This window comes from Myotis brandtii, unplaced genomic scaffold, assembly GCF_000412655.1.
Source record: "Myotis brandtii unplaced genomic scaffold, ASM41265v1 scaffold29, whole genome shotgun sequence".
Lineage (NCBI taxonomy): Eukaryota > Metazoa > Chordata > Mammalia > Chiroptera > Vespertilionidae > Myotis > Myotis brandtii.
Window position 1 is genome coordinate 1,250,162 of NW_005361075.1, and position 12,396 is coordinate 1,262,557.

General features: G+C 48.0%; 1 protein-coding gene across 4 annotated transcripts; it reads left to right on the top strand.

Annotated features, from left to right (window-relative positions):
* The first annotated feature begins 44 nt into the window (after positions 1-44).
* On the top strand, positions 45-12,393 carry AAAS (achalasia, adrenocortical insufficiency, alacrimia). Of its 4 annotated transcripts, none has more exons than XM_005869181.2 (18): positions 45-138; positions 1,941-2,082; positions 2,384-2,601; positions 3,265-3,359; positions 5,709-5,764; positions 6,091-6,182; positions 6,350-6,396; positions 6,647-6,745; positions 7,041-7,184; positions 9,737-9,857; positions 10,435-10,559; positions 10,748-10,808; positions 10,948-11,038; positions 11,354-11,447; positions 11,531-11,598; positions 11,730-11,811; positions 11,922-12,006; positions 12,136-12,393. In XM_005869181.2, the coding sequence occupies exons 3-18, from the start codon at positions 2,479-2,481 to the stop codon at positions 12,358-12,360; spliced, it is 1,608 nt and encodes a 535-aa protein (XP_005869243.1). In that variant the 5' UTR covers positions 45-138; positions 1,941-2,082; positions 2,384-2,478; the 3' UTR covers positions 12,361-12,393. The 4 variants fall into 4 exon arrangements, with proteins under 4 accessions (XP_005869243.1, XP_005869242.1, XP_014397558.1 ...); XM_005869180.2 differs by having other exon boundaries at positions 46-138; positions 3,232-3,359; XM_014542072.1 differs by lacking the exons at positions 45-138; positions 1,941-2,082 and having other exon boundaries at positions 2,341-2,601; positions 3,232-3,359.
* Positions 12,394-12,396: the final 3 nt, after the last annotated feature.

Sequence of the window (12,396 nt, forward strand, 5' to 3'; positions counted from 1 at the left end):
CGGGCGGGGCGCTGGGTCACAGGCGCTGTGTCGCCGGGGCCGTCGCGCCCCCTGGTGAGGTTCGTGGGGAGCGCGCGAGGCCTGGGCTTCAGTCTCCCTCGAATCTGCAAGTTGTGAAAACCGTTCTGCGAACATTAAGTAAGGAGTACGGGGAAGGCGGTGGCGGGAGGTGAATGCACAAAGCACAGTTCCTCCTTCCAGTGCCCATCGCGGGTTGAGAGGCAAGCACCCACCCAATAATGACAGCGCAACCTGTTGGTGGAAATCAGGCTTCGTCAAAGGGAGGTGGGAGTTGCAGGCCGAGGCCACAGTCATTTCTTGGGGGTATCTTCTGGTTGGATGGTGTCACGCCTGAGGCAAAACAAAATCTTTGCGGTGGGTTCTCAGCGCTTTCCACTAATCTGTCAGAGTCACAGACTCCTACCTCCAAACCTGTCCTGCTTCCCCTGCCCAAGGAGAGCTTTCCCAACTAGCTCCCCAAAGGGTTTTTACATTGTGCTCTTGAAGCCTTCTGTGACTTCCCAGGCTACAGGGAGCGGATCTAGCAAAATGGTTCTGTGCAGTATCACCTGGGAACTTTTTTGGAAGTTTAGCTTCAGAGGTCCACTCAATCTGCATTTTAGCAAGATCCTCAGATGGGTCCTATGGCCATTAACATTCTAGAGTCCTTGTTTTCTGACCTGGGAATAACTCTTGGTAGAAAGGAGCAGCAGACACAGAAGCTAAGAATGCTAAACTATAATGCGTACTAGAGCCTCCCATGAGATGAGCAGTTTTTTTTTTAATATATATATTTTTTATTGATTTCACAGAAGAGAGGGAGAGATAGAAACATCAATGATGAAAGAATCACCTATCCGCTGCTGCCCCCTGCACGCCCCCCACTGGGGAGCCAACCCACAACCCGGGCATGGGCCCTTGACAGGCATGTGTCCTTGACCGGAATTAAACCCGGGACCCTTCAGTTCGCAAGCCAATGCTCTCCAGCGGTTCTCAACCTGTGGGTTGCGAACAATGAAAATACATCCTGCATATCAGATATTTACATTACGATTCATAACAGTAGCAAAATTACAGTTATGAAGTAGCAACGAAAATAATTTTATGGTTGGGGGTCACCACAACATGAGGAACTGTATTAAAGGGTCGCGGCATTAGGAAGGTTCACTGTATCCACTGAGCCAAACCGGCGAGAGCGAGATGAGCAGTTCTTGGGAGTGAGGACTGTGACTCAAAAATTTCTCTGTCCTGCCCTAGCTGGTTTGGCTCAGTGGACAGAGCATCAGCCTGAGGACTGAAAGGTTCTGGGTTCGATTCTGGTCAAGGGCACATGCCCGGGTTATAGGCTCAATCCCCAGTAGGAGTTGTGCAGGAGGCAGCCGATCAATTCTCTCTCATCATTGATGTTTCTATGTCTCTCTCCCTCTCCCTTCCTCTATATCAATAAAAATATATTTTTAAAAAATTTCTCTGTCCCCAGAGTATGGTCCTTGGAATTTGCTCATTAACATTTGTTAAATGAATGAACCTATGCCTAAGTCCATGACAGTTATGGCTAATGATCTCTGATATCTGTTTAGCAGTTTATAATTTATTAAATGGCTTCATTTCTATTATTTTGAATGGGAAACAACCACATGAAATAATGAGGACATTCTGCAAGTGAGGAAGCGGAGGCTTAAAGAATTCAATGATTTTTCCCAAGGTCATGTGGCTGTGAGCTGAGGAGCCCCCATTCTGCATTAGACTCCTTGGAGTTAGATGGAATAAGATCAATTTCACTTTTATTCTGAAGTTAGAATGCCTGGTTGTGATATTTTTAGGTCAAATTTCTCAGTGTCTTGTTCTCATGGGGACAATTGTTGTAAAGATTATACAAGCGCTTATAATAAATGCTCAGGAAATGTTAGTTTTCCAACTGTTCCCCCTTTTCCTTCCAGGACGCCTAGCCCTGTGGGCCCTAGGTTCTGGCGGCCGCACTACTCGCTCTCAATGACTTTTCTTCTCCTGGAGGCTTTCCAGCCCATGTGACTGTCTCTGTTTTCCTCGGTGCGATTCACAGTCCTGGGAGGGTTAAATGAGGTACTTTCCTGAACGTGGCTTAATTGGGGCTTTCCAAGCGCTGAGAGAGTGGGGAACTGTATTTGGGAATTCGGAACTGGGAAAAACAGCAGCCCCACAGGAAAAAAAACAAAAACCTCCCAACTAGGGGTTGGCCCTGCGGACGTGTCCGCGCCGTTTTCCCTCCAGCCGCCAGGCGGCGCGCGAGGAAGCGCTAGAAGTCTATTCCCCCACCCACCCCCGCTACCCCGACTGCGCAAGCGTCCTTCTTCTGCGTTATTCTCTTCACTTCCGTTGAGCTTTACTTCGCTGTTTGTCCCAGGCGGCTACCCGTACGCATCCGAATCTAGCCCGGGAACTGAGAGAGCCGCTGCGTCCGCGAGTTTGCCGCTTCCGGACGTCTGCAGGAGCGGCAAGATGTGCTCCCTCGGGTTGTTCCCTCCGCCTCCGCCTAGGGGCCAGGTCACCCTATACGAGCACAATAACGAGCTGGTGACAGGCAACAGCTATGAGAACCCTCCTCCCGACTTCCGGGGCCAGGTGGCCGGGGCGGGGAGGGAGGGACCCACAGGCTTGGGGCGGAGTCGGGGAGAACCGGGGACCCGAGGCTGTGCGGCGGGGGCGGGGTTGGGGTTGCAGTCCCCACATTGGCGCACTGGACGCTGCCTGGTCCGGGCTGGAGAAGGATAGAAGAGCAGGATGTATTTTAGGGCTGGGAATGGAGGATGAGGGGTGCTGAGAAGCTGGGGGGCAGGCCTAGAGAGAGTGCAGAGGATGTGAGGGTGCAGAAGTCCTGAGAAGTTGGGGTCAGTGTCTGGGAGAACTGGTAAAGCACAACTTGGAGAGTTTTGTTTTTCCCTGTGGTGTTCCTGGGAAGGAAAAGGAAGAAAAAAAGGACACTTATTGAGCGTTTACTCTGTAAGGAGGCGGCTCTGAGTTAGGTGTTCACAAATATTATAAGATTTAATAATCACAACCACCCCGTGAAGTTTTATTGTAGTTTTACAGATAAGAGCTAAGAGCTGTTTTCCGGTTTTTCAAGTGTATTTGTGGAAAAGGGAAATGGGTCTCTGGAACCTCTTACCCTTAGTCCAGCCATGGTTCGGAGACGTCAGGGAGTTCAGCAGAAAGAGACAGACTCATTGCCAACCTCTCATTTCTGGGTTATAGTGGATCAATTTTCCTGTCCTAAACCTGTCTAAGGACCCCCTGAAGAACCCTGGGAGGCTGGACCATGGCACAAGAACTGCTTTCATCCATCATCGGGAGCAAGTGTGGAAGAGATGCATCAATATTTGGTGAGACATGGCAAAGGGTCTCCTGGAGATGATGAGGTCACCACCCCTCTGCCTCCGCTGCTAGGCTCTCAGTCCTCATTGTAGAACTCAAGGCTGTGCAACAGTTTTTCCATTTCAGCACCAATGACTTGCCTTGCTTTCTGGTTTGATTATGTGAACCTGCTCCCTACTCAGCAACGTTGGCTCTAAGGTCGCAGCAAATGATCTGGTACCTAGGTCATTCATTTTGCACATGTAGGAGTGGAGCCATACTGCCTGGATTAATTTCCTGGCTGTGCCACTTTTAGCTGTGTGACCTTGGGCAACTTACTTATTCACTCTGCCCCTCAGTTGCTTCATCTGTAAAATGGCACCTGTCTGTCAAGGTTGTAGTGATGATTAAATGAGTTAGTAGATGTAAAACACTTAGAGAACAATGCCTGGCCCATATGAATCCCCTCAAGAGTTAGCTACTATCATTGTCATTTGTAGAGTGAATTCCTACAAATGAAGTAGCTGGTTTCAAAGGGTATGTTCATTTGTAATTTTATGTGCTGTTGTCAAATAGTCCTCCTTTGAAATTGTGCATACATAGCCCTAGCCGGGTGTGCTCAGTGGTTAGAGAGTCAGCCTGGGGCGAGGTTCGATTCCGGTCAAGAGCATGTACCTCGGTTGCAGGTTGCAAGCTTGAGTCCCAGCCCCAGTCCGGGCACCGGGGCGCGTGTGTGGGAGACAACCAGTCGGTGTGCCTCTTGCATTGATGTTTCTCTTCTCTCTCTCTCTCCCTTCCATTCTCTCTCTTAAAAAAAAAATCAATGGAAAAACTATCCTCTGGCCTAGCCTGTTTGGCTCAATGGATAGAGTATTGGCCTGTTTACTGAAGGGTCCCAGGTTTAATTCCCAGTCAGGGCACGTGCTGGGGTTGCAAGCTTGATCCCTAGTGTGGGGCATGCAGGAGGCAGCTGATCCATGATTCTCTGTCATCATTTATGTTTCTATCTCCCTCTCCTCCCTTCCTCTCTGAAATCAATAAAAATCTATTTTAAAAAAAAGAAAAAATATATATCAAAGAAAAAAGAAAAGAAATTGTTCATATTTATAGTTCTACCAGCAGTGTACGAGAGTGCTGTCAAACTTTTTTTTTCTTCTTTTTTTAAAAAAATATATTTTATTGATTTTTTTACAGAGAGGAAGGGAGAGGGATAGAGAGTTAGAAACATCGATGAGAGAGAAACATCGATCAGCTGCCTCCTGCACACTCCCCACTGGGGATGTGCCCGCAACCAAGGTACATGCCCTTGACGAGCCATGCCGGCTGGGCTCATTGATGTTTCTATCTCTCTCCCTCTCCCTCTCCCTTCCTCTCTCTGAACTCAACAAAAACATATTTAAAAAAATAGAAATAAAAGATAAAAAGGTTCCCCAAATGCAGAACGTATCTTCTTTCTTCTTTTTGTAGAGATCATTAGCAAATTATTCTCTTCCCACATAATGCAATTTAACTGGGTTAAGGACAGAACAATTTTATAGGAAGATTTAAAAATATATATTTTGCCCTAACTGGTTTGGCTCAGTGGATAGAGCGTCGGCCTGTGGACTAAAAGGTCCCAGGTTCGATTCCGGTCAAGGGCATGTACCTTGGTTGCGGGCACATCCCCAGTGAGGGGTGTGCAGGAGGCAGCTGATCGATGTTTCTCTCTCATCGATGTTTCTAACTCTCTATCCCTCTCCCTTCCTCGCTCTAAAAAATCAATAAAATATATTAAAAAAATATATATATATTAAAAAAACAAAAAACTTCAATATTTGGTATTACAGTATGATTTAATTTGCATGTCTCTTTGTATGTGAGTGAAGTTAAATATCAGTTCATTGTCTGAAAGTTATTCATTCCTGGGCCCTTTCTCACTTTCTGCCTCTCCAGCTGCTGCTTCTCTTCCTGATGTCCCTTAGATGTGGGTGTCCTGGGCTGGACTTGCAACTGATGCTCCACACCTGGGTGTTCCCTTGTCTGCCAAACACCCCCTCTAATCTGCAGCCAGACTGATCTTTCTAAAATGCCTCTGCTTAGTAATCCTTCCATGGCTTTCCATTCACTGACGTAGGGCTAGTCTTTATTCCTTGACTGGCTCACAAGGCCCTGAAAGACATCTGAGCCTTAGTTGCCTAATTGGTAAAATGTGCAGAATGCTCATTTTAGTGTGATAATTAAATGAAAGAACAATATATCAAGTGCATGGCACATAGTTGCCACTCCATAAATGTGAATTCTCTTAATTGTAATACATGTTTGAGTGAATGAATGACATTTGTAGAAGGTAGACTGAAGAGATCAGAGTACTCTGACTCACAGCTTCCTCTTCTCATCAGGCGTGATATGGGCCTATTTGGGGTGCTGAATGAAATTGCTAACTCGGAGGAGGAGGGTAAGTATTTCTCCCTCCAGCCCTCTCTAGTTTTGCTATTGGCATCACCCCTTCATATTCTCCCTAACGCATCCTGGTACCTATTGGCCCAGCCCCTTTCCCTTTAGCCCTGTTTTCCCTGGCCAGTTGTCTACACTGCTGCCATCTTTACTCCTCCCCTCTACCTACCCCGCATATCCCAGATCCCAGAGTGGGTGTCCAGAATGAGGTGTCCAGAAACACTTATTTGGTAGAAGGACCTGGGGAGTGCTCATCCCTCACCTAAGAGGGTTCCCAGTTAGAGCCCTGTGAACGGTTTAATCAGAGCTGTTTCCTCAACCCCACAGTATTTGAGTGGGTGAAGACTGCGTCCAGTTGGGCCCTGGCACTCTGTCGATGGGCCTCCTCCCTCCACGGGTCCCTGTTCCCACACCTGTCTGTAAGTTTAGCTTTCTCCCCTGGCTCTTCCCACTCCCATCCCCCTCTCCATTTCCTGAAGGGCGGGGTGGGTGGGGAACCTGCAGAAGGGTGTGTGGTCCAGGGGGAACATTATGGGGATAAGCTCCTTTTGTCCCAGTGCATCCTTGATCCGATTTGATCTTACAGCTCAGGAGTGAAGATCTGATTGCTGAATTTGCCCAAGTCACAAATTGGTGAGTGTACCAGCTCTGAGGCTTTGGTAGGAAGGAAGTCCTGAAACTTGCAGCTTCTTTTGGGGAGAGGGAAGTCTATGCACAGATTCCTCCCACCCCTTTCCTGACTGCCTCCCACATTCTCACTCCTTCTTCCTCCCCCCAAAAAGAAAAGAAAAAGTAGAAAACAATAATGTCCTTATATGAAAAGGAATCTAAGCTTCTGGGTTGGGGTAAGGATAGGTATAGATTTGGACTCTTCATGCCCCAGGTCCAGCTGCTGCTTGCGGGTCTTTGCATGGCACCCCCACACCAACAAGTTTGCGGTGGCCCTGCTAGATGATTCGATCCGTGTGTATAATGTTAACAGGTATGTGGGGGCCTTCTGGGCAAGCTCTGACTCTTCAGTCTCCATGGTTTAGTCTCTGCTTCCCTCTCCCGCCTTGGTCCCAGGGGAGTCCTGCAGTTCCTGGGCCTGGTCCACAGGGCTCCTTCTAGAACTGGATGTGTCCTCTATCCAGATATAACCTTTATCTTATCGTGTCCCACAATACCCCGGCCCTGGGTAATGAGCTTTCTTCTCTAGCTTTGCTTCTCAACTGTACTCAGTTCCTCTGAGCCTTAGTGTTCCTGTTTTGACTCAGTCTCCAACCCCTTCTTCCCAGCACTATAGTCCCCTCTCTGAAGCACCGGCTGCAGCGAAATGTGGCAGCTCTGGCCTGGAAGCCCCTTAGTGCCTCTGTCCTGGCTGTGGCCTGCCAGACCTGCATTCTCATCTGGACCCTGGACCCCACCTCCTTGTCTACCAGGTGAGTCCCACTCTGTCTACCGTGGCCTGAAGGTTGTGGCCCTGCTAGGTGTAGTGAAGAGGTCTCAAAGGAGAAGTTCTTTGTCCTCACAGCAGTTCCCACGGGAGAAGTAGACCTAAGGTCAAGGTGGAGGTGCTAAACACTTTAATCTAGAGAAAGGGACAGAAGTAGGGGCTTCTGGGATTCTGGGAAGTGTGTATCTATGAATTAAGGAGTGGAAAGGCTGTCTCTTTTAGAACACTTTCAGATACAGATTTAAAGGAAGGTGGGAAGGGAGTTAATCTGGATATAAATTGAAACCAATGAAAAATAACCCCCAGAATTAACTAATATAAAACCAGAAACTGGTTGTTTAAATTATGAATAAAGAAAAAAACCTTTTAGTCAGCCTTGTTGAGGTAAAAGAAAATCAAAGTACATATGCTATTTTTAGAATGGGAATGGAGAGATAACCATAGCTATGGAAGAAAATAGAGTTATTAAAGAATATTATATACATGTTTAGACTAAGAGATTTGAAAATCTAAAGGAAATGTTCGCTTTTCTAGCAAAATATAAACTACTGAAGTGGATTGTTGAAGAAATTAAAAGGGATGAGCTCTACCACTAAAAAGATGCCAGGCTGACATGGTTTTATGAGAGTTTTATCTAACTGTCAAAGAAAAGATCATCTCCATGCTATTTAATTCAGATCATAGAAAAATTAGGAAATCCTTCTGATAAAATTTTTACTTTTAATAAACTTTATTTTGGTATAATTTTATTTTATTTGTTAAAAATTGATTTCAGAGAGGAAGGGAGAGGGAGATAGAAACATCAATGATGAGAGGGAATCATTGATCTCTTCAGTCCACCAGCCGATGCGCTATTTATTGAGCAAAACCAGGTAGGGTGATGATTTTAGATTTTTAGCAAAGATAGTGGAGAGTTTTGATATATCCTTCATGCAATTTCCCCATTTTAAATATATTTCCATGTTACATTTGTCCAAACTAAGAAACTGCCCAACCGGTGTAGCTCAATGGTTGAGCGTTGACCTATGAACCAGGAGGTCACAGTTCGATTCCTGGTCAGGGCACATACCTGGGTGGAGGGCTCGATCCCCAGCGTGGGGCATGCAGGAGGCAGCCAATCAATAATTCGTTCTCATTATTTATTTATTTATTTATTTTATTAATCCTTACCTGAGGACATTTTTTCCATTGTTTTTTTTTTTTCTTAGAGAGAGTGGAAATGAGAGGGAAAGACAGAGAGAAACACCAATGTGAGAGAGACACATCAATTGGTTGTCTCCCACACACACACCCAACCAGGGTCGGGAGCCTACAACTGAGGTATATGCCCTTGACTGGAATCGAACCCTGGACCCTTCAGTCCACAGGCCAACGCTCTATCCACTTAGTCAAAGCTGCCAGGGCTCATTGTTTATGTTTCTCTCTCTTTCTCTCCCTCTCCTTCCTCTCTAAAAATCAGTAAAAAACATAAAGAAAAAAGCTGCCGCAAAACTGAAATGTCCATTTGTGGAGGCATGCCTAAATAAATTATGGTTATTTGTTCAGTAGAATACAGGGGAGCTACTGAAAAGAATAAGATAGGTCTCTATGAACTGGAAAGGTAACTATGATTTACTGTAATGGTAAAGCATAAGTTGTAGATCAGTGGCCTAAGACCTCATTGGAGCTAAAAGTGCTTCTAGGTAAGTGGAAAAGTGAGAGGGTGGCACTAATTCAGGCAGTGGCCTGTACCTGTCAGGCCAAATATGTGGCTCTGGAGATGCAAAGCTAAGACACAGTGGTGCCCTCAAGTAGTTCCCAGCCTAGTGTTGGAGGCCAACCCCTAGGCAGCATCTTTATGGCAAGCAGAAAACAAAGCAGGAGCAGAGGAGGGAGGCTGATTTAAAAATATATATATTTTTATTGATTTCAGAGAGGAGGGAAGAGGGAGAGAGAGAGAAACATCAATGATGAGGAGAATCATTGATTGGCTGCCTCCTGCACACTCCCTACTGGGGACCGAGCCCGCAACCTCGACCAGAATCAAACCTGGGATCCTTCAGTCTGCCACTCTATCCACTGAGCCAAATCGGTTAGGGCAGGAGACTGGTTCTTATAAGGAAAGGCAAAAACACAGGTTTTGCAGCACAGGACGAGTTCTGGGGAGTGGCAGATGGTTCTGGCAAGAGAAGAATTTATCCCAGGCCCCTGGCAAGATGGTCCTTTGGGAAGAGGGCTGTCTTCTCTGGTGGAGCATGACATCTCCCCAGCTTACCAATTCTAGCTTTACTGGTCAGAAAGTTTTATTTCTCCTTGAGGACTCTAGTGAAAGCTTACTCCCTTTTACCCACTTTCCTCTATGGACCTACTGGTGGTGACATTGCCTTTCCTTATTTTTTTCGTTAACTTGCACAATCCTTATTCATTTTCTCCAACCTGGATTTGAGCTCCGAGGGGCCACTGGGCTTTGGAAATTTTATCAGGAGGAGGCAAGGAAATAAAATCATGGGGCTTTCTTCTTGTTGTCTTCTGACTTCACACCCTATTTCCTCTTGGCAGACCCTCTTCTGGCTGTGCCCAAGTGCTCTCTCACCCTGGGCACACACCTGTCACCAGCTTGGCCTGGGCCCCCAGTGGGGGGCGGCTCCTCTCAGCTTCACCTGTGGATGCTGCTATCTTGGTAGGTTGGTCTCCACCCTTCTTTTGGTCATTGCAGCCACTCCTTAGGTTGAGGAAAGAGCCTTCTTTGCCTAGAGGTGGAAAATATCCTTTAGGAAGGAGAGGGATAGTTGTCCATTCAGTCTTAAACTTACCTAGGGAAGGAGCTGCATCATCCAGACTCTCAGACTTAACATTCTGCCTGCTATAATTGTAAACATAAAACCTATTTTTCCTCCTGTTTTTTTTTTTTGTTAATCCTCACCTGAGGATGTTTTCTCTATTGGAGTGGAAGGGGGGTGGGGGGCAGGGGAGGCAGATGTGAGAGAGACACATCGCCCCAATCAGGGCTGGGGATTGAGCCTGCAACTGCAGTATGTGTCCTTGTGCCCTTGACCAGAATCAACCCGTGACTCTTCAGGCTATAGGCCAACGCTCTAACCAGTGAGCAAACTGGCTAGGGCATATTTCCTTCTGTTTTAACAGCCCCGTTCCTGCTCCCTTCCTTTCTGGTACTTTGTACCTTAAAGAGGGGAGCCCCTGAGAGATGATAGGGATGCTTGAGTTTCCTGTCTACTCTCTTGACCCCACTCTCCTAGGTATGGGATGTCTCAACAGAGACCTGTGTTCCCCTTCCCTGGTTTCGGGGAGGTGGCGTTACCAACCTGCTCTGGTCCCCAGATGGCAGCAAAGTCCTGGCTTCCACTCCTTCAGCTGTCTTTCGGTGAGTGGGAGGACAGGGAGGGCAAGAATGACCTGGAGAAAGGCACCTGGCTCCTGGAACTTCCAGCAGGAAGGACCTCCTGTCCTCATTCCTGTTCTTTGACCTGACCCCGGGACTGACAGAGGGAGTGAAGTTTAAATTTTGGAACCCAGAGGTCCTAAGCTGTGATTTGCTTCTGTCTGGCGCAGAGTCTGGGAGGCCCAGATGTGGACTTGTGAGAGGTGGCCTACTCTATCAGGGCGATGTCAAGTGAGTTTCAAAGAAGCTGGGGAGGAGTGGAGCCCCTGATTCCCCAAGCTTGTCTCCCCACCTCCTTTACTTCTCTTCCTCTTACCAGTACATTCCCCTATGGACCACCCTTCCCTTGCCTTTTGCTTCCTGATCCCAGACAGGCTGCTGGAGCCCAGATGGAAATCGGCTGCTGTTCACTGTATTGGGGGAACCACTGATTTACTCCTTATCATTCCCAGAACGTTGTGGTGAGTTAGGGGAAACACTTTGGGGTGCAGACCATCTCTGGGGTAGTCAGAGGGAGGCAGGAACCCTCTGGAATATGCTACTCTGAAGGTAAGGGGAAGGAAAGCAGCTTGGGGGACGAGAGGTGTTCGGGGTGCAGACCATCTCTGGGGTAGTCAGAGGCAGGCAGGAACCCTCTGGAATATGCTACTCTGAAGGATAAGGGGAAGGAAAGCAGCTTGGGGGACGAGAGGTGTTGATGCCTGTGATGGAGAGGAGGCAGGGGACAAGTCAGATGCCCGTTTCTTATACTTAAGAGCCTCTGTCCTTATCTACAGGTGAGGGAAAGGGGCGTGTTGGAGGTGCAAAATCAGCAACGATTGTGGCAGATCTGTCTGAGACAACAGTACAGACTCCACATGGAGAGGAAAGGTGAGCTGAGTGGGTGAGGGGGAGAGGCAGTGGAATGTGGGAGACCGTGCTGAGCCCTCCCAACCTACTGTTCTGAACCATAGACTTGGGGGAGAGGCTCACTCCATGGTCTGGGACCCCAGTGGGGAGCGTCTGGCTGTGCTCATGAAAGGTAAGAGGTGGGGAGGAAGGACTATGCTCAGGCCCCAGCCACCTTACCAGAGTGTCCATGCCTGGCTGTAGTTCTTTGCCCCTGCCCTGCGATTCAGCCTCTAGGTTCCTTCCTGCATCCATTTCTTACAGGAAACCCCCAGGTCCAGGATGGTAAGCCAGTCATCCTCCTTTTTCGCACTCGAAACAGCCCTGTGTTTGAGCTACTTCCTTGGTAAGTGCTGGGCAGGCCATTAGATCTGGGCTCCTCACCAGCCTTCCCTCACTAAACCCACATCCCACCTCTGCCTCCAGTTGCCTGCTTATTGTTTCTTCTTCCCCTAGTGGCATTATCCAGGGAGAGCCAGGAGCCCAGGCCCAGAGCATCACTTTCCATCCTTCCTTCAACAAAGGGGCTCTGCTCAGTGTGGTGAGTAGGCCAGGCTGCTGGGGTTTCCAGGGGTGAGGTGGAGGAGCTGAGGGCCTTGGCAGCTGTGTGGCTCTGCCATACGCCTCCTTTGAGCCCAGCCCGATAAGACTTCTCTTCCCCTTTCTGCAGTGCTGGTCCACAGGCCGAATTGCCCACATCCCTATGTTCTTTGTCAACGCCCAGTTTCCACATTTTAGCCCGGTGCTTGGCCGAACCCAAGAGCCCCCAGCTGGGGGTGGAGCTTCTATTCATGAACTGCCCCTCTTCACTGAGACATCCCCAATCTCTGCTCCTTGGGACTCTCTCCCAGGGCCACCACCTGCTCGGCCGCACTCCCCTCACCCCCATTTCTAATAATAAAAATTTCTTTCTGTGTTTCCCACTCAATTA